Source organism: Neolamprologus brichardi, chromosome 11 (genome assembly GCF_056152115.1).
Source record: "Neolamprologus brichardi isolate AB-2024 chromosome 11, ASM5615211v1, whole genome shotgun sequence".
NCBI classification, from domain to species: Eukaryota; Metazoa; Chordata; class Actinopteri; order Cichliformes; family Cichlidae; genus Neolamprologus; species Neolamprologus brichardi.
This window is the reverse complement of record NC_142114.1, coordinates 17,036,752-17,058,026: the sequence shown is the minus strand read 5'-3', so window position 1 is coordinate 17,058,026 and position 21,275 is coordinate 17,036,752. Positions and strand designations below refer to the sequence as shown.

At 39.7% G+C, this 21,275-nt stretch overlaps 2 protein-coding genes across 2 annotated transcripts; one reads left to right on the top strand and one right to left on the bottom strand.

Annotated features, from left to right (window-relative positions):
- Window positions 1–550: 550 nt before the first annotated feature.
- Window positions 551–8,588, top strand: prpf31 (PRP31 pre-mRNA processing factor 31 homolog (yeast)). The gene is made up of 14 exons (XM_006804810.2): window positions 551–725; window positions 1,405–1,617; window positions 1,712–1,772; window positions 1,922–2,005; window positions 2,110–2,207; window positions 2,501–2,607; window positions 3,916–4,085; window positions 4,182–4,339; window positions 4,419–4,508; window positions 4,726–4,853; window positions 5,168–5,240; window positions 6,936–7,064; window positions 7,136–7,234; window positions 7,343–8,588. The coding sequence occupies exons 2-14, from the start codon at window positions 1,405–1,407 to the stop codon at window positions 7,454–7,456; spliced, it is 1,524 nt and encodes a 507-aa protein (XP_006804873.1). The 5' UTR covers window positions 551–725; the 3' UTR covers window positions 7,457–8,588.
- Window positions 8,398–20,148, bottom strand: cnot3a (CCR4-NOT transcription complex, subunit 3a). Its single transcript, XM_006804812.2, has 18 exons — window positions 20,000–20,148; window positions 19,316–19,386; window positions 19,091–19,158; window positions 18,924–18,998; window positions 18,751–18,840; window positions 18,493–18,621; window positions 18,213–18,308; window positions 17,863–18,082; window positions 17,037–17,170; window positions 16,757–16,813; window positions 15,539–16,466; window positions 15,345–15,450; window positions 15,108–15,249; window positions 13,446–13,554; window positions 12,245–12,443; window positions 10,798–10,930; window positions 10,243–10,368; window positions 8,398–10,149 (listed from the first exon to the last, which is right to left on the bottom strand). The coding sequence occupies exons 2-18, from the start codon at window positions 19,338–19,340 to the stop codon at window positions 10,051–10,053; spliced, it is 2,736 nt and encodes a 911-aa protein (XP_006804875.2). The 5' UTR covers window positions 19,341–19,386; window positions 20,000–20,148; the 3' UTR covers window positions 8,398–10,050.
- Between the last annotated feature and the right edge of the window lie 1,127 nt (window positions 20,149–21,275).

Here is a 21,275-nt window from a genome sequence, read left to right as displayed (position 1 = left end):
ATTATTATTATTTTATTTATGTATATTTTTGATGTCCTTAAATCAGGGTTAGGTATCTTGAAATTTTGACTTAGTAACTCCACATTAAGGTTAGTGTTGTTGTGAGACTAACTCAATATGCTAACATTTTTTTCCTAGCTTCCACTAAATTATCCCTAGGTTGTAAAAGCGGAGGTAGGTGTGTGTGAGGATACGTTAATTACAATTATACTTATGAAAAACATAAAAAAAAACAACTTTAAGTGGTTAATTTTACATTTGCAGTTACACGCAAAAGCATATTGTAATAAATAAATATAACTCATCATTAGTATTCACCAGTACCTATATTTGCTAATTACACATATACATTCAGATCAACTTAGACCATCGTATTTAGCATTCAAACATATCTTAATCCATATTTTCACTGTACTGTACACCGAGTTTATGTGTGTATTGTATATATTTCACAGATAGATAGATAATCAAACCTGTGGCAAAAGGCAAAAAAAAAAAAAAAAACACCCTCTGTGATTGTGAAGTGTACTGACACAGTTTCCCAGAAAGCTTTGCGATTGTACGTATTTAATCTGCGACCAGCGGTACATCTGCGCCGCACAACCGGATTGCAAACAGTCAAGAAAACAGAGGGACAAATCATTTTGTATTTCTATTCAAAGCGACTGAAACCTGCATTGGACGTCTTAATTTTTTTCTTAAACCAGTAGGACTGAAACTCTGAGGTATGTCAAAGTTACTGAGAAATCGCTCAGTAACGTCGGACCAACGTTCGATAATGCTAGCTAGCTAACATTGGTTAACTCCAAACACAGCCAGCGAAAACCCAAAGATGCAAGCAGACTTAATACTTCGCAGTTTCTATGAGGCGGTGATGATGTGTGAGGAACTGAACACGAACTCGATAGTATTTCAAACGAGTCTGAGAAGAGCTTCTTTGTCAGAAACACAAAAATATGTCTACAGATGGATTTCTCTTTCAGGCTTGATAACGCAGTGAGGTCCATAAGTTTTTGTGTTGACACACTTTTTGTATTTGATTTGTATTTGTATTGTTTGATAAATGAGTAAAACTAGTATTAAGTATCTAGTGCTCAAATAATATTATTAAGGAAGGGGATATTAGAGACGTGTTTTTTATAAGACTTTAAGAATAAGAATATTGTTTTAGTTGCTGGTCGTGCGTCTGCAGTGATTGCTTTATAAGTCCTTAGAAAACAGTCAAAATGGGATCCTCAAGTTATGTAACCAGATCATTAATAAAAAAAATAAATTCAGAGTTACATCAACAGCAGCAAATAAAGAACATATACCCCACCAAACTCAGTGACAACCTCATGTACCCTGTGGCAAACTGATCCTAGTTGGCTTTGCCTGTCCTCACAGTTTTTCCATCGATTGCAGATGTCTCTGGCAGATGAGCTCCTGGCTGATCTGGAGGAGGCCGGAGATGAGGGAGAGGATGGGCTGTACCCAGAAGAAGAGAGGGACAGTGATGGAGAGCCGAACCAGGGAAGTGCAGACGGAGGGCTGGAAGACATCCCAGAGGAGATGGAGGTGGACTACAGTAAAGCTGAGAGCGTTGCGTCTATTGCAAAGCTTCGCAATAGCAAACAGGTGAGTTGTAACATACAAGAGCTTTACACATGTTGAGATTAGCAGTAAAATGTCTGCTCTGTTCCTCCCAGAGTGACTCTTGTGTGTTTTACAGTTTTCAGAGATAATGGACAAAATTTCTGAATATATTGGGAAGCAGCGTAAGAACTCAGAGGGTGAGTGTTGTTATTATTATTTAAGGCTCTTCTCACTATCAGTTTCCATTCATTTCTCTGTTTTACTCTGTAAACACATTTAATTTGAACTTTATGGTAACCCAGAGTCATCATGGAGTTGTTGTTATTTTTTTTGTGTTTGCTTTTAGTCTCAGGCCCAGTCGAGGCCGACCCAGAATACAGACTGATAGTCGCAGCTAATAACCTCACAGTGGAGATCGACAACGAGCTCAGTGAGTTGGCTTCTTCTCTCTGGTGATCCATAATGCTATGTTTTAAGATTTAGCTCTCTTCCTTATAACCTGAGATGTCCTCTGTGTTTTTGATCTGTTTCCAGATATCATCCACAAGTTTACCAGGGACAAATACTCCAAGAGGTTTCCAGAGCTGGAGTCTCTGGTGCCGGATTCTTTGGATTACATCCGTACTGTCAAGGTGAGCTAAACTATGTATTCATTCAAAAAAAGAAGCAGCTCTGAGTTGACTGTTTCTGTTTTTTTAGTTAGATTTAGGATTTCTATTTTTAACAAAACTGACATGATTAAAGAGTTTAAAACTGCACAGATTGAAAATTATGTTGCAGTTAAAATTTTCAAATTTGGCTTTCAAATTTCTCTGTTTAACTGCAAGCAAACCTGTTAAAAAACATTGTTTCCTGTAGTTTGTTTGAACATGATGTTTTCTCCCCTAATTTTTCTTTTTTTTTTTTTTTTTGTGGTCTGATCTAGGAGCTGGGAAACAATCTGGAGAAATGCAAAAACAATGAGACGCTGCAGCAAATCCTTACCAACGCCACCATTATGGTTGTCAGTGTCACAGCCTCAACCACACAGGGGTAAGTTTATAAGATTTAAAGGCCCCGTCTCACCAGAAGAGTTTCATGTAGTTCACTGTGAACACTTCCTTCTAGAATCACCTTAAATCACTTACTGGAAAGGAAAAACTATGGGGTTGCTAACGCTGGGGGGCTGGAGCCTATCCCAGCTTAATGGGGAGAGGTAGGGTACACCCAGCACAGGTCACAGGGCTAACACACAGATGGGCAACTGTTCACATTCATGGTCATGTTCACACTAATATTCCTACCTATGGTCAATTTAAAATCACAACCATGAATGCATGTTTTTGGACTGTGGGGGGAAGCCTAAAGAGAACCCACACAGACAGCATGAAGGACCCAGAACCTTCTTGCTGTGTTGACCACAGTTTTATTCCAGTTTTCTTCACACTTAAAGAAAACTGGAATAGGCCAAGGAAATTGTAATCAGTGCATCTCAAAACTAAAGTGTTAAGCAGTTATTTTATAATAATCAGTGACAGTAGCTCATGGGAAAGGGATGGGGAAACTAAGTTAAGTTACAAAGCATCAATAAGACGTTCATTTTTTTCTTTATTAAAATAAAAATCATTTACAGATTATTTTTAAATAATAAGTAAATACACTCAGTATCACTTTTACTATTACATATCGAGAAGAAGTAGGAAGAAGTGCACAATCTTACCCCTTCTCCATAAGTTATCAGTTTATATTTATCCAGCTTCCCTATTGATATAAACCTCAGTAATAAGAATACACATTTCTAATAACAAAATATATGTGCTACATAAAATTAAAATTATTATCATCATATCTTATTTTTACAACTGGATAAAAGCCAAGTACTTTCAATTTTGGAATATTAATTGTGAAATCTGAATAGGTCTGAAACACAAACTAAACAGACTTCTTCTTTGAGTCTCATAAATGCCATAACTTTTATACCTCATTTTGAAGTGATTTATATTTGAACAGTTGCAAAATTAAAACTTCCTTCAGTCTTAAAAAAAGTTACTTTGAATACTTCCTGTTTTCAAAGTAACCTTTCCTTTTTTGCTCTGAACTACATTTCTGCTCTTTTGAATTTCACTAGGTCTGTAAATTTCAGTGTTTCAAGCTATAAGAATAATGAATTTGTGTGATTGCTATAACCTGTGTTATAGCAGAGATCACCCTCACTGATTTCTGATGCACACCTAGTCCTGTCGAAGTTGACAAGAGAAACAAGGGTTATCGATAGAGCTTCAAGGAGGAAAGAGTTTGTGTTGTTATGTATTTTTGGTTATTACTGTAACTGAACGGCGACTGTGCCACTTGTGCCTTCAGGTCGTTGCTGAGTGAGGATGAACTGAAGCAGCTGGAGGAGGCGTGCGACATGGCCCTGGAGCTGAACCAGTCTAAACACAGGATTTATGAATATGTAGAATCCAGAATGTCATTCATTGCACCAAACCTGTCCATCATTGTTGGAGCATCAACAGCTGCAAAGATCATGGGTGAGAGAAATCTACTGACTGCACAGTGTTTACAAATGTACATAATCTTCACTGAGGATTGTTTCGGTGACTGTCCGGTCTCTCCTGTGGATGCAGGTATCGCCGGAGGCCTCACTAACCTGTCAAAGATGCCAGCCTGTAACTTGATGCTGCTGGGAGCGCAGAGGAGAACCCTCTCTGGCTTCAGCAGCACCTCTCTGCTCCCTCACACCGGCTTCATCTATCACTGCGATGTTGTGCAGTCATTGCCACCTGTCAGTGAATATATGAGCACAAACTGCATGAATGCATTCTGTTCAGCGTGACGGTTAACAGTGTCCTGTCCTCCTTCAGGATCTCAGGAGGAAGGCAGCTCGTCTGGTGGCTTCAAAATGCACTCTGGCCGCAAGAGTGGACAGTTTCCACGAGAGTTCAGATGGCAAGGTGAGTCTCTTAAAGGAACACCTAAGTCTTATAAATGCCTTGTGTATTAGAGCAAGAATAAATGTACCAGCAGATACAGAGATTATGATTTCTCTTGTCTGTTGATGTATATTTGGTTGGATTTTTCATATTTACATGCAAAATTATTTGCAACTGAGGAAATAATCAAGTTGATTTTTGTTTCATTTGGCTTAAAAATATTTGTCACTGTTTGCAGGTTGGCTATGATCTAAAAGAAGAAATAGAAAGGAAGTTTGATAAATGGCAGGAGCCTCCACCCGTGAAGCAAGTCAAACCACTGCCAGCCCCGCTGGATGGACAGAGGAAGAAGAGAGGAGGAAGGAGGTAAACAATCTGTCAGCTACCTGAAACAGGCCTGCCAGAATAGACTGCTAAAGAGGATTGCAGTCTGGAGATGGAAATTGATGATTATTGGAATCTTTTAAGAGGGAGAAGTTTACTGAGATTAAACTGATCTAACATTTATTTGAAAAAGTAAAAAAAAAATCAGCAGAAACAGAACAAGGCATGACACAGATCAGCATCCTGGAAGACTGCAAGAAGCTTACGTAACTTTCATAGCCAAGTTTAGACTACCACCAACGACTAAAAATATCCAGTGAATGGCATAACCAAGCTCCGCTGCTCTTTTCCTGCAGGTACCGAAAGATGAAAGAGCGTCTCGGGCTGACTGAGATCAGAAAACATGCCAACAGGATGACCTTTGCAGAGGTCAGTACATATTTTCTCTGCTCCTGTTTTTAAGATTTGTTTTTAATCCAGTGATATTTCATGTTTCATTATTGATGTCTGACTATGATCCATAATTCATTTAGCATTCTTTTCTTTTATTCAAAGAAGATGCTCTTAATGAAGGAAAACCGTACAAAGTAGTTAATGTCCCGAATTCCAAATATTGAGGATGAGAACAAACAAACACTGGCCCAGAAGAGTTCAGTCAAACAATGATTTTATTGAACACACACGTGGGAAGATTTATACTGTGACACAATCAGCATAGATCTTCGCCCAAAAGCTCAATTCAAAATGGTTTTAATATGTCAGGGTTCAGCCCTGACATATTAAAATCTTTTATAATTATTTGTGTTTGTAAGCGTGTATGCATTAACCTTCTACTGCTCAAAGTCACTTGCACAATGTATCGCCGGGACCATCACGCCAGACGAAGCTTACGACCTTAAATTGACTGAGCATCAACTCTTTTATAGGCACAAATTGTAATGTGTATATAAAATCACTACAGCCAAACCTTTAATAGAGGTTTTAATAAAATGCTCATGATGCAAGCCATGTTTAGCAATGATATATTTTTCTTTATTCCCACATTAACACAAAAAATAATAATATAGTAATATAGACCTGTGCTAAATATGAAGACATGCAGGAGGAATCTCTTCTCTTCCTCTGGTTAGTAGTAATGTAGGGGTTTACACATTTGCCTAATAAGCAAAGGAGGAGACTGCTGCTATGGGCGATCCCTAATGAATAAGGAAGCAACTGAAAGCTTTTAGTAATTTCAGACCTGGGATGAATGACGACTCAAAGCAGCCTCACTTTTGGCTCGCACCAGCTTTGTGCAGCAGAGCCAGTGTAACAGGATGAGGTGTTTGCGTAGGTTCTCAGTTATCCAGGTCATGGTAGTCCCGAGTGCTTGAAAAGAAGGTCGCTGTACTTCATAGGAGAAACCAAACAACAAACAGATGACACGATGTACACAACTGTGGCTGTACAGGTTACATGTTTTATGACTGTTTACATCCACTGCTGCCATCTTGGATTGTGCATTTGTGACTGGTGGGGCTGCTCTGAATTTCTGAGTTGGATGTCCGACGAGAAGGGGGTATTCCTGTTGAAAATTCCAACTCAAATAGAAGCCACCATAAAAACCTGAGACTCTGTCAGCTGTTCTGTTTTAGAGCTGAAGAAGTCTCTTGGATGAGAACATCTTCACAAACTTAAGGAGGTCCAGTTCCTTTCTTTTCAAGCACCCAACAAGACGAGCTATTTTTATTATATTTTGTACTCACCGAGACTTCCCCCAACACTGTGAAGGAGCTTCAGCAAGATGACTTTACTGCAGTACAAACAGTTTCTACTCTGGTCTGTTAATAAATGTGCAGTTTCTGAGCTGCTTATTGATCTCTGTGGATGGAGACTTGGCTGTTATGAATGTGTCTTTGTTACCTTAAACCACTGTTTAAAAACGGTCCTAACAAGTATGAAATCCAGTCCTTTAAAAAGAGAAAACTCTTACAGTAAAGCAAATTAAATTGGTTCATTGTTATATTAACCCCTGTTGGGGAGTGTTCTGTAATCCAGGCATGGACTTCATTGATATGTCAATGGTTAATTATATTACAAGGTGATCCTGCTCCAGTTAATTGTTTTTCCTGTGTTGTGTTGCAGATTGAAGATGATGCGTATCAGGAGGATCTGGGCTTCAGTCTGGGTCAGCTGGGGAAGAGCGGCAGTGGCAGAGTCAGGCAGGCTCAGGTCAACGAGGCCACCAAAGCCAGGATCTCCAAATCCCTCCAGGTAAATGCGCTCTTCTCTCCTGCTGGTGTTTGTATCTACATCATCTCTAACATTTTGGCTTTTGTCCACAGAGGACGTTGCAGAGGCAGAGCATGACATATGGAGGAAAGTCCACAGTCAGAGATCGTTCTTCAGGAACCAGCTCCAGCGTAGCATTCACACCTCTCCAGGTAAAAAGAAGCGACTCATTAAGTAAAGACCTGCCGAGAGTTTGGGGTTTTGTTTTTTTTGTTTGTTTATTTGTTTGTTTTTAAATCTGTTATTGTTTCCTTCTGCAGGGGCTGGAGATTGTGAACCCGCAGGCTGCAGAGAAGAAGGTGGCTGAAGCTAACCAGAAATATTTCTCTAACATGGCAGAGTTCCTCAAAGTCAAGAAGGAAGCTAAGATGTGAAGACATACGGACGCCCTGCACATGGACAGTTGCACAGTTGTGAAAGTATATTTTAAAATTTGGCTCACCTCGTGTTATTTTTTTATTTTTTGAAACTTGTTTCGACTTGAGGTTTTTTTCCCCATCTAAATAAAATATAGAGTTCACTTTGTAGGTATGTGTTTTTTCTAAAAACAAAAAACAGGAGCCTCCTCTGTGACATTTGAATTTATACCTGTTTGTTTTGATCTTCTATTTCGAGTGAAACTGAACTAATTATGTTGAATTTTGAGTTAATACAGAGTTTATTTTTACTGAAAGTAAAACTGCTACGAATAAGATAAAATCCCCACGGTCACTTTATTAGGAACTTGCTAGTACTGGGTTGGACTCTTTGTCATCAGAACTAGTTTACATTTTTATGGATCTGATTCAACAAGGTGATGGAAACGATCACACAGGTGCTGTAGTTATCAGCTAATGATCTAAATCTCATGTTTCACCACATTTCAAAGGCAACTGTGAAGATCATTTGAGCTTTGTCAAATGTCATCGTAACCTACTGGAAGCAGGTTAAGTTGCTATGACCACAGTGTACCCATCGCTGTGTCATAAAGGGACACGGTCAGCAACAGAACAGGCTTTGCTTTGTGAGGAAAGCAGATGCAACAAGGTTGCATCATTTTACAGGTAATTTAGGTTTTTGCTTTGTGTAGCTACCAAACAGCACTATGACAGTTATTTAAATCTGCAAGTAATGTGTAGTTACTTTGATGGGCAAGTGCATGTCAGGTGTGCTTACTGTAACTGAAGCTAAACGCAGCAGATCTTAATATTATTTTTCTTATGTCATCTGGTATTTCTGGGGACACCAAAAAACAAAACAAATTAAAGGTGATGGAAAATATGTGGATCCATATTCCATGTAGGAATGACAGGACTTTACGCCACACACTGATGGATAATTTCTTAAAAGTATTTATTGAAATTTTACAATCCTGTTATAACCCCATTTATGACATCTCCCATGCAGAACTGTGATGAGAAAAATTGTAAATATGTGTTGAAATTCACATTTTAGCAGTTTCACTGACCTTTCTGTAAACCTTAAAAGCCCAAAAAATAGAATCTATAAAAGGCAAATCTCTCAGAACTTTGCTGCATTTTCCTTGTTTTTTTTCCCTCCCACATCCTCATCCCCCTCTTTTCCCTCCCACAAAAAAAAGCCTGAAAACGAATCACACACAACATAACCTGTGGTACAGAACTCTTCATGGTTGCTTAAATGGAAAACTGATTCGGTTTTAACACTCTCCCTCATTCAAACTGCCAGGAAAAGGTAGGATGCGTCCCATCCTAGATTAAATCTTACTGTTCTTCGGGCTAACACAATGGAACAACCACGGCAGACGAGACACTTTCTACTGAACCCACGAGTTAAATTTACCACCTGAATTTTAGGATTTCTGTTTAAACTCTACATGTAAACGGTTTGGTCAGTGCACATTCACTGTATAGGGCTTTCACTGAAATATCAGGTGGTAAACTGAACTCAGTGAAGTCTGGGATAAAGTAACAACAGAATAAAACCTTGGCTAAAGCTGGGAAGTTGACCCAACCAAACCCAGATTTATTATCTAATGCTGTGTGTACTTTTGAGGAAATAAGAGGTGACCTGGGTGTAGGTACATTTCCCTCTGCTCAACATGGCCTTTTCACACTGAGGGAAAATTAAACATCAAGTAGATTAATGTCTCAAATCCTATCTTTAAGAGTTGTTTACAAGTTTATTAATTTGTCACAAACATGAAGGCGCAATAATAATGCATTTTCCTTGACACGTTAACTTAAAAACATTTTATTTGTAAAGAGAGGGAGTCAGAGACCAGTTCAATTGCATAGCAATTTAATCCATGTCCAATAAGGACTCTTTCCCTGTCACAGGGAGAGGCCCTGTGGTCACTCTCAATCAGCGTTTTAAATCGACCAAGACAATATCAATAAAACTATTGATAACCGCTCACTATCTTCAATAGTGACCATATTTAACAGGCATTGTAGGATCTTAAAAGAAGCCATTCCTACACACCATGACTAAATGTCCACTGTACGTCCCCATTCTAAACCACCAAATTACAGTAAATACGAGATGGGCAGTTTACTTAATCAAATCCAAAAGTCTGTTTTGTGTCAAGTCAAAAGGCTTCCAGGCTGATGTCGGGTAGGTGGTACAGAGAATCGTGTTGAAACGGGAAAAAAAAAAAGACAACTAAACATGAGAAACATGCATGGGGTAGGCTTTCCTAATGCCACATACTGAGTGTGCACACAGACAGGCACAAACGCAGATCTCCAACGAGAACCCTCCCAGCTTGTGCAGCGCGATGCATTTGATCAGACCCACGGGGCATTTTCTTTGGTCAAAAGCAAAGCACTACATGAGGAGCAAGGGCTTCACATTTGAGATGCAGCCTATACAGACACCAGTCTCCAATCTCAGGAGAGGGTTTCTACTACACATCACAATCTCTATCCACAGTTTGGAGTTCAGTCTCGGAATGTCAACAGCAGCACATTTTGTCTTTTCTGTCCTTTTGTGTCCCTCCGTCCGTCCGTCACTGCAGGTCTCGGTCTTCCAGGTACCTGTACTCGAAGGTGAACCCCTCCTTCTTTCTCTGGCCCCATTTCTCGTAGTCAAAGTAAATGTAAGTGCCCTAAGGGAACAGCAGAGTGGTAAGAATAAAAAAAAACCTTAACAAATCAACACCACAATGACCATAAATCGGTGTGCGGAGATGAACCCGCACCTGTTCAAACTCATCGGTGATGGTCTTGGGCTCCTCGTGCCTCTGGAACCACATCATGTACTTGGTGTGAAACCTCCAGGACTGTTTCTTCAGAGCCTTGGCAGACAGATACTGAGCCTTGGTACCCTGAGAGAGAAGTCAATAAAACCATTATGCTCACAAACTTTAACAGATCACAGAAAAAAGACATTCAGGGTGTTTAGTCCGTTTAATTCAACTCTGTCCTTCTCATTAGCCACGTGCACTTTTTGTGCGATGCGGCAGTGCACCATAGATGTCCAGATCACAAAAACGGTCAGTACGGGCAACCAACTGTAGCTGTAAAATTATTGTAAATTTTCCACCTTATGTAGCAAATCATTCTGCTCCCGTCCCACATCTAACCAATAAGCGGACTAAAAGTTTTCACATGGTTTGTTGCGATGCATTTTGGTTCGCGCTGAGGTTTCTTTGAGTTTTTTGTGTGAAAAGGAACCAAATCATAGGAGAAAGCTCCAAGTTTACAAACTCAAACAATCAAACCGATTCGTGTGAGTTTACATGGAGAGTGTTTACCTCCAGGTAATAGAAGATGAAGAAGAGAGTTTCTGTGGACAGTCTCTGGTAGAACTCTATGGAGTCAGAGTGATGAGGTGGGACCTGATGATGGAAGGGCAAGGTGGGACATGGATTCCTCATCAGGTATTGCCTTTAAGACAGAAACAGAAAACTCTTTAATGAATGCCACTGATCAAAGCCACTGATCATTTCTGTTCTAACAAAGTACTCCATCCACACTACTACCCAAAACCACACGTGAATATTCAGAACTTTCTATTAGTGTCAACAGATGTCACAAACACTTTAAGGTACAACAGGTTCATCTTTTTGCTTATTGAGGTTCCGTTGCGAAGCCTCCAGTTGCTCCCTGAAACTGGTCATGCCGAGCAGGTGTGTGACCTTTTATTACTGAATGAGCATTCCCTGGATAAATTCTCCTTTCTGACTCTAATAATAGTAAAAATTTAAGAAATTAACTACATAAATTATTCATTACAACCAAAAACTAGCAACTGAGCCCATGAAGTCACCAGAAAAGTGTTTACTTTTAAGCCACAGAGCAACGCAAAGGGCTCTTTTCCCCAAAATTTGTGCAACCACGGATATACAGTACTGTACAAAAGTTTTAAGCAGGTGTGAAAAAATGCTTTCAGAAATATAAATGATCGTTTATTGGCCCCAAATTTATTCTGCAGCAGGATGACCCCAACATACAGCCAAAGTCATTAAGAACTATCTTCAGCGTAAAGAAGAACAAGAAGTACTGGGAGTGATGGTATGGCCCCCACAGAGCCCTGATCTCAACATTATCGAATGCGTCTGGGATTACATGAAGAGACAGAAGGATGTGAGAAAGCCTACATCAAGTTCTCCAAGATGTTTGGAACGACGTACAAGCCAAGTTCCTTCAAAAAAAACCCTACAAGAATTGATTCTGTTTTGAAGTCAAAGGGTGGTCACACCAAATATTGATTTGATTTCTCTTTTGTTCATTCACTGCATTTTGTTGATTGATGAAAATAAATGACTAACACTTCCATTTTTGAAAGCATTCTTTGTTTACAGCATGTTTTCTCACCTGCCTAAAACCTTTGCACAGTATTTTTTGAAACTGCAGAACACTGCACATTTATATGATAGTGACTTAAACATAAGGTATGCTTGCCCTAAAGCACAAACTTATTTATTGCCCTTCTGGAGACTAATGGGGACTATATTATTTCTTAATTTAATAAAACTAGTGATTAAGAACAAATTTGCTTAAAAAAAGAAAAAGAAAAAGAAATCCGGTTTTATGATACATTTTAAGCTGTCCTACATGGGGTTTTTTTAGCAGAGCAATATGCATATACAATGCAAATGTTTCATATAATCAAAGTAAATTTGCAAAATTACTGTGAAAAAAAAGTGCATCTTCTTTTTTACCCCCCCATGACGCTAAAGGAAATTGTGATGGGCTCACCTGATCCTCTCAGAGTCAGAGGGGTGGGGCATGTGCGTCCATGCCGACTCCTGCATCGCCTGCTGGTAGAGCTGGTCTTTGGGGAGAGGGGTTGGACCCAGCGGACAAACACCGAGCGATGGGGGGATGTTGACCTCTGTCACGGACGGCTGAGGCGCGGCAGGTGTGCCAGGTGCTGCAGATGAACCAGAGAAGATATCTGCAGGATGCAGAAAAAGCAAAGGCTATCTTCAATTACACAAGAAGCCATGTCACCGCCTCACTTCCCATCATCTGTGTGGGGTATAGTTAGATGTGACTCTTGATGACAGGGCGAGCAACTGAAGGTAAAGTTTTAAGGTTATTCCTTTAGTTGTACTAACTCTGTTTTTATAAGAGTAAGAACATTCCAACAGTAAACTAATTACAGACACAATCTAGCCTCATGGTTCTAGCTTGAATCAAAAAAGGCCTTGACCTGAAGTTTGGACCTTTCTACACTCTCTTTTCAGGTACTCTGGCTTCTTCCCACAGTCCACAGACTTGCATGTTATGTTAGCGGGTGATTTTTGATTGGCCATGACTGTGAGTGCGAGCATGAATGTTGGTCAGTTGACCCTGGGGATAGGCTCCACCCCCCCGACACTCTAGACTGGATAACAAATGAACGAAAATGTGTGTGTGTGTGTGTGTGTTTTAAGATAAGCAATCCCTATGTGCCAATAACTCCAGCTCCAGACTGCTCTAAACTCTGATTTTTTTTTCTAATTCTGGCTGCCTCCTCTGTGAATCGAAGCATAAAAATCCCGAGCTGGAAAGGAGCAAAACAGGAACTTTCCTTCCTACACTTTGGCAGCAAAACTCATAATTATGTTCACGAAGCAGTAACAATCTGGCATTAAAAGGAAAACTAAATGTTACCAGAACAAAGGGAAATGTCTTAAATATGTCACACATAAAAAACCCCTGCCTCACAAAAACAGCTGGCAGCAACAAGCTACTGTTTGTTATTTTCATAAAAGACATAATAAATTAATTTGTAAAAAAAAATACATTGTTTTTTTACACTTTAGGCTTAACTCTTTATGTTACCATGAGCAGTGTGTAAGAATGTTTTACTGTACTATTATTTAAAAAAACAAAAACAAACAGGAAGCAGCATAAAAGCGTGATCTGCTTATTCATCATAAAGAGCTGAAAAAAGGTAAAAAAAAGGTCTGACCGTTTCGACCTCTATCCGTTATATGCAGGTTGGAAATCTCGCCATCCAGGCCTGATCCCAGCGCTGCTCTCTCCGCCATCGCCTTCAGAGAGCTGAGAGGCTCAGGTGCCTGAGGAGGGAACAAGGCCCCATTAATGTGCCACACAGAGGCTGACAAAGTCACATTAAACTGGGAACAGCATACAGTTACTGGAGCTTAAAAGTGGAAGCACGATGAATGGGGGCATTAGAAGAAAGTAATACTAGAAGAGCAAACAACATATTAAATAAAGATCAGCTACTAATAAAACTTTTAAGAACAAGATGTTTTTCTGTCAGGTGCACTGCTCAAAGACAGGAGCGCCTGTCTAAATGTATGCATTCATCCCCTTAACACCTAGTCTATAATATTTAATACACACAGTTTTTTGTGAGTTTTTGAGACTTTAGAGCATCAGTGTGATTTTTTTTTTTTTTACACCTGAAAAAAAGATTAAATTGCAGAATAAATTTTTAAAATAAATTTAAGAAACAAATTTAAAAATGTAAAATCGAATACATTTTTAAACAAATTTGTCAGATTGTTCAATAAACTCTCCATTTTAAAAAATGCTTGGAATTTAATTTTCTGGCAATTATTTCATATATCAGGCTTATAGGGGTTATTACCTGTAGCAGAAAGGCTCCAAACAGACAAAAGTCAGGATCTGTGTGTTTTCTGGCAGTAACATGAGGCTCGGTAAGTGTGTGTTTGTTATAAATGTGATAAGCAGAGGTTTGTAGGCACTCAGGGATAATTTAATAATTTTATACTCAGCAGCAAAAACTATGGATTCCAGCACAGACAGGAATGTCTCAATTCAAAAACAATTCAGTTAGCTGGTTATCTGCTGACCTCAGGAGCTCCTACATCAATCATATCATTCATATTCTCCATTTCTGATTATGATTATGAGCCACTATGTTGTAATCATCCAAAGCAGACTTGCTGTGTGCTCCTATACAAACAACAAATCTGTTTGAAATCAACTGTGTGTTAAAAACGTTACATGATAATGATTCACCTCGTAGCTGATTGGATTGGTTCACGGATTAAACATTTTTTCATATAAGATTTTTCTGGAAATTCACTTCCAGAAACAGAGCCTTTAAAAAGTGGGCGGTCACTGTTGAGCTGAACTGACAGACCTGATGAGAAAATGTTGATGGAAGTGCTCCTAGTAATGCTCCTGCTAACACTATGGCCTATTATTCTTGGTGTGATATGGCTGATTCAACAATGTGTGGGTCATTTTTATTCCCAAAAACAAATATATATTTTTTTGTTTTTCAATATTTTACTGTACCTTTTCACTTATAATCACTGAAATGTTTCAGAGTAAACATGAATAACTGACCCATTATACTGCTTACTGCTGCACAACCCTTGAAGCTCAAAGTGACAATGAAAACAACTTAATTAACAGATAAGTTGAGTTCATTTAAAAAAAGAAAAAGAAAAGACAACTTATCAGACCTGATAACTATTTACATTAACACAGTTTAAAATATCTCACAGACAAAGGAAATCATTTATGTATGGTAAACAAAAGTAAACTGATTCAAGTCTGCAAGCTCATCCATGCTCCAAGCTAAAGATGCCAATGTTACACGCTCAAACTTAACCTCGTTGGTATGGCTCACCTTTAGCCCCTCAGAGGCCTGTGAAAAGGAGTGGGGCCCGTTGAGAAGACTCCCTCCACCCGGTGTGCTGTCTGAGAACGAGGGGGACGGAGAACTGGGAGGCAGGGTGATGGAGCTGATTAAACTGGGACCATTGTCCATCCTGCAGAAGGTGGGGCGGAACAATGGTGAGAAAGTTAAGAACCAGCATGACAAGAACAAGAAGAAACGTGTCAAGTTTCAGGAGAAATAACTTACGGCTGACTGGTTGAGGAACTGAGAGATGAGGGTTGGCTGCTTTGTGACTGGTTCGGTGTGCTTAGAGCCGATTCTGTGGAACTCTCCGCCACCACAGCACTGTAACCTGCAGGCAGGCGAAGGACATGTTAGAGCAAAAAAAACTTTTATAGAAATCTCACAATGAACTCAAGGACCGCAAAACTTCCACCTACTTGTGCTTCCATTTTGCTTCAGTCCACTTGGTGGTCTAGCAGGAGCAGAATTCACTCCTACTCCTCCAACCACACCAACGTTTCCTCCGTTGCCTCCCATCATGCCAACTACTCCTGGGGTAGAGCTGACAGAACTTGGGGGAACCTGAGAGGTACCAGGGGCCACACTTTGCCCAGGAACCAGACCCAAAATATTCCCACTCAGAGAGTTGTGGGCTGGACTGGAACCCAGCAAACCAAGCCCTGTTCCTGCCCCGTTGGTGGTGACTCCACTGGAGCCAGAGGTGGGTATGGAAGTGCTGCTCTCTGCTGAAATGCTTGACTGAGTGGTGCTGCTCAAACCCAAGCCTCCGGATGCTGCTGCCTGAGCATAAGGGGCAGGTGTTGAACCCGAAATGAGCCCTGCCATTGTGTTTAAAGGAGTGGGGTGGCCACCCATCCCTAGCCCTGGCATTTGATTGGCACTGCTTGTCCCAGTCATGCCAACTTTGCTCAATCCCAGGCCCAGTCCAAGTCCCAAACTGGATGCCGATGTGGGTCCAGATGTGGACTGTGACTGAGAATTGGGAGCTGATGAAGTGGATGTGTTGGGTGTAGGAAGAGAGGGGGCAGTAGACGTTGGGAGAAGTGGGTTGCTGGGTGGGCTGGGGGTGTTGTTTGAAGGGACTGAGGGTTTCGTCTGAGGTGGCTGCTGCTGCTGCGACTGGTTTGGCGGCTGAGAATTCTGCTGCTGCTGTTGTGCAGGTTGATGCTGATGTTGCTGCACTGCACTGCTGAAGCTTCCTATAAGACTGCTGCTCGTGGGCACTGCAGGAATCCCTCCGACAACACTCGCCATGGACACAAGGGAGGAGGATGAGGAGGACCCAGAGGTGGTGGAAGAAGAGAAAGATGATAGCAAGGATGGGGTGCCGTTCTTCACAGGTGACTGGAAATAAACATTAAAGGAAGGTATCTCAAGTAAAACTGACCAGAGGGCATGAACAGAGATCTAAAATGCATAAGGAGCAAAGTTTACTGTGATCTATGGAGGCCCATATATGAAGAAAATGGAAAAAAATAAATCAGAAGTCTCCAACCATGGTCCCACAGAGAAACTCCATTTTAGTGCCTGAGAGGCCAAAACCCTTCAGCCACCATGGCTCACCAGGACCAAGGATGAAGAGCGCTGCACTAAACTGTTCATCTACTGACACAGCACAGATGCGAACCTCTCACCTGACTAACTTCACTGTCTGTCGACCGTCCCCTTTTCTTATCGTCCTCTGAATTCTCCTATAGGAGGAGATACTTTGATATGACAATCCACTTTTGAAATGTAGATTCAACATACTAGCCAGTGGATTATAATACAATGGGGCATGTGGGTGGGTTAACCAAGTGCAAACTTAAAGAGACAGGCATATATGCACAATTGTGTCAGAATGTTCTTTAACTACCCAACATCCCTTTAACACCAGGACCAAAACTTTAATGATAAAAAAAGACACAAACTCACAGCAGTGCAAGTGGCTGGGGATGGAGGGATGGGTGAAGAAGAGGTGGTGGAAGTGGGAGTGCTACTAGAGTGGAGATACACCTCATCTTCCACGTTGCCCTGGCCCGATGGAGAAGTTGCAACTAACGCTGCAGCTACAAGAGAAGAGTAGGACATAAAGATAAGCATCAGATATTGTCATGACATCAACGATAATACTAGTGATGTAGTAAACAACTATTTTACTAAGTCATTGAAACAAGAAGAAAGAACAGACTAGTCGCCCAAAAGGAAGGAAACAATATGAAAACATTCAAAACACTGCAGGAACTGATGGATTTGGTGAAACCATGGCTGTGCCATGTAACACTGTTTACTAATCAAAACGTGTTTTAAATGCCACTGAACTGTGTGGCACTTTGTGTTGTGTACAACATGCACACATGCAGATTAGTTTGCTGAGTGGGACCAACCAAGTATTACCAGCAGGTTAACGTCCATTTTCTCATCACTTCATTAGAGTCAGAGTGTATCAGTTTACTCTGACACAGCTAACATATAATCACTTTCTACATCCAATTACAATGAAGCTGTGCTGGTTCATCTATCTTACTTTGTACATCACTTGTTCAAAACCTCCCAGTGCAGAGAGAGAGGGGCTAATCTACCACAGCTGCACCCCAGGTAAGTGGCAGGTGGCATCATAACATCTTTGAACCAACAGGTAACAGCTGGTTTACATTAATGAGTGAGAATAATTTCTTAACTGACTAGAATTTCTGGTATCATAAAGCAAGAGCAGCAAAACCTAACCGAACACTCGCACACTAGACAGTGCTCTACTTACGGATGTCCTCCAGGTCTAAGTCATCGTACAGGAACTCATTTTCCTCAAAGTCTGGATCTTGAGAGGAGTCAATGTAATATTCAACATCATCCTTGATCTTTTGGATTGCATCCACTGGCACGGAGTCATTGTCCAGCATTCGTAAAATGGTCTCCAACATTCGAATGTGGAATCGATGTCTCTCAATCAACCGCTTGAGCTCATCAATACGATCTTGCTTCTACAAGACACAAAAAACAAGTGTGTGTATATGTTAGGATATATTAACCAAAAATTTAACAGACAGTTAAAATTTAAGCAGACAGTTTAGAAACAGACATCCTTTCAGAGAGTGACATGGGATGACTCACCTCCTTATCACCCTTCTTCTTTCTTGTTTGAACTGAAAGAGATTCCACTTCACTTTCAAACTGATCCACCTGCATATTTAGAGTGTCTATTGTATTCTGCAGATGAGAAAAAAAAGAGTGTTAATTTTTTCAGATCTTATTAATTTAACCATGTTTTGGGAATATCTGTGGTTGATTTGATACAATTGTTAAGTTGTTAAGTTGTTTGTCTATGCCTTTTCCAAATAAATGGTTAAAAAAAATCATGCACAGAAGCATAGATAAACATAAATGTATTTACTGTTAGCCACTGTCCCGTTTCCTCCTTTTCCCTCTGAGCTGGATCCACTTTCTGAGCAAGCCCCAAGCCTTCTTTAGAGTAGGCTTTTGTTTTTGTTTCACGTTCCACCACCTTGAACCGCTCCATTTGCTAAAGAAAAAAAAAAAAGATCCAATTAGCTGTTAATTACTTCAGGTCTGATGTAACAATGTACTTTAGTTATACATAATATAAATGCAACACTTTAAAAAAAAAAAGTACACTTGTGAAGATCCATACCGTTTCTATAAGTTTGCGGTTCTCAACTAGCTGCCTTTTGTCCTTGATCTCGTTTGAGGCCACCCATGTTTTTATTTGATCTCTCAATCGCTGAAAGAGCACAGATGGTGAGCATTTTAAAAAGCACACAGCTAATTTTGAATACTTACATGGTCATTGTTAAGCTTTCTTACCTGAAGTTTTTTAATCTCTTTCTTGAGGTCAGCCTCATATTTTTCCTTCTGATTTGCATTTGCTGCATTGTGGAGCTAAAATGTAAACAAATCATTTAGATACTGTGTGTCTTTTCCTCATTAGTTACTAAATTGACAAATAAATACAGAATGGAAGAATCTCTTACTTTCTGCCAGATATCTTCAAACTGTTCTACACCTTCAGCTACTTTTTTCAAACATCTATCGATTTCACCTGCACAAATTCGAAAAAATATAATGCATTACCAAAAGACCTTATAAACTCTTTCAAAACAGTAAGAGCATGCAAGAGGAAATAAGTTTCCTGTACACCAGCAGACCCTACAACGTGATTCATATTGTGCAACATAACTGAAGACAGTTTCTTTTACCTTGAAGTTTTCTCTTGTCAGCCATGGCTCTGACTACGACAATGTCCACATTCCGTCTGTCACGAAGTTATCTGGGTGAAGAAATCGAAGCGTGTGTCAATACAAACAAAAATCCCTCCAAAAGAGGAATCGTTACATCGCTTTCCACAGTGAACCTGACATTAACTCAATCTAGCTACCCGGCTGACGTTAGCAGCTAAATAACACCATAGCTTCAGAATTTAAGCACGCTCAATGAAAATAAAGTTTTCTATGGCCACTTCTCCATCCTAGTATTGTCATATATCACCTTGCTAATATTTCCAACACAAGTGACATGGTTGTCAGCTAAATTTAGCCACCTAGCACGCTAACGCTACTCAGCTAACGTTAATACTAGCCAGTAGCTTAGCCTCTCCACCTCGCTCGGTTCCTAACCGACCCGTTTCCTGGAACTGCCCCGGTGCATGCTGACAGAACAACTTCATATTCATGCATTATTAATTTGGGGTCCAGCACAGTCTTTATATTGTGGTTTTGCGTTGTGAAAGGCACAATAATAACAGAATCCGTTCCAATCTCTAACATGCTAGCTAATGCATAAAATGCTAGTTAGCAGCTTAGCTTGCCAGCTAGTCAGATTTAGGAAAAAGGGATACTGGGTCAAGCCGACAATCTAGATTTATACTTGTGTACGACATTTACCTAGGGTATGGGATTTCGTTTGTCTTTTTTCAAATAGAGCCAAAACTAATTCCAGAAAGTCTTCTTTACTTCCAAATTGTGTTTTCTTTTCGACAAGCTCGCTCACTGTAATGTAGCTGAAGATGGACGGTAGCTAAAATCCCACCTCCTTGCTGGGATCCCGCCCTAAATCCAATCTATAAACTCTGATTGGATGTATCTCACGCCTGTCATTGCGAAACATCCGCTGGAACGAGAACCAGCCATTGGCTCAGCGAAATGACGATCGATGATCGACACAAAGCCACCGCTCCGCCTGAGGTTCACAAAAATGCAAATTTCTACATTTAAATAGTTAATTATTATTATTATTATTTTTACCAACTTATAACTTCATTGTGTGGAAATTGTATACCTCGTTTCGTTATTTAAAAAAATGTATTTTTTAATTTAATTTCTTAACACTAGTTAGAATGTTGCAATGTAAAGGATTGAACAATATTTAATATAAACAAGCAACCAAAACTTAAAAGATATGCTGAAATAAAACAGAAATATGGTAAATGTTTTGTGTTTTGTGACAAATATCATGTTGATATTTGTCACAAAATCAAATCCATAGATTGGCATGCCGTTATTTAGCCACACCTAAAAATATAAACAATTTTTAGCCAATTATGACACACATATACTGTGTCACTCCATAACATATTTTCTCCTGTATGAAACAGAAAAATAACTAGTATAAAGTAATAATAATAATAATAATAATAATAATAATAATAATAATAATAATAATAATAATAATAATAGTAAAGACAGCATTTCTATCTCTGAAAATATAGTGCTGCTTCATTTTCTTTGTGGCAGTTTTCTCCAAAATCTGATATGCTCGTGATGTCTGGGTATCTTTTACTGATTAGTATAGAATTAGACAGGCTAGTCTTTCTTTGACTACAATTCACATGCATTGGGCAAAAGCCAGACTTTAGAAAAGTGCATATCCTGCAGAGCAAGTCACAGTGTTGGACTTAGTCTCAGGATAGAGGACGGGGACAAGGAATAACAATGTTGTGCAGTTCCTTTTAAAGACTGACATCAGGCCCTGATGTATGCAGAAGAGCATATATAAATACAAAGAATGTCAAACATTGAAGCAGATGGGCTACAGCAACAGAACACCAGGTTAACCAAAAATGGATTACAGAAAATTGGAAAAACACTACCCGGTCTGAGGGTTTCAATATTTGGATCATAGAATCAGAATTTTTTATTAGTCCTTTATTTATCCAGGTAA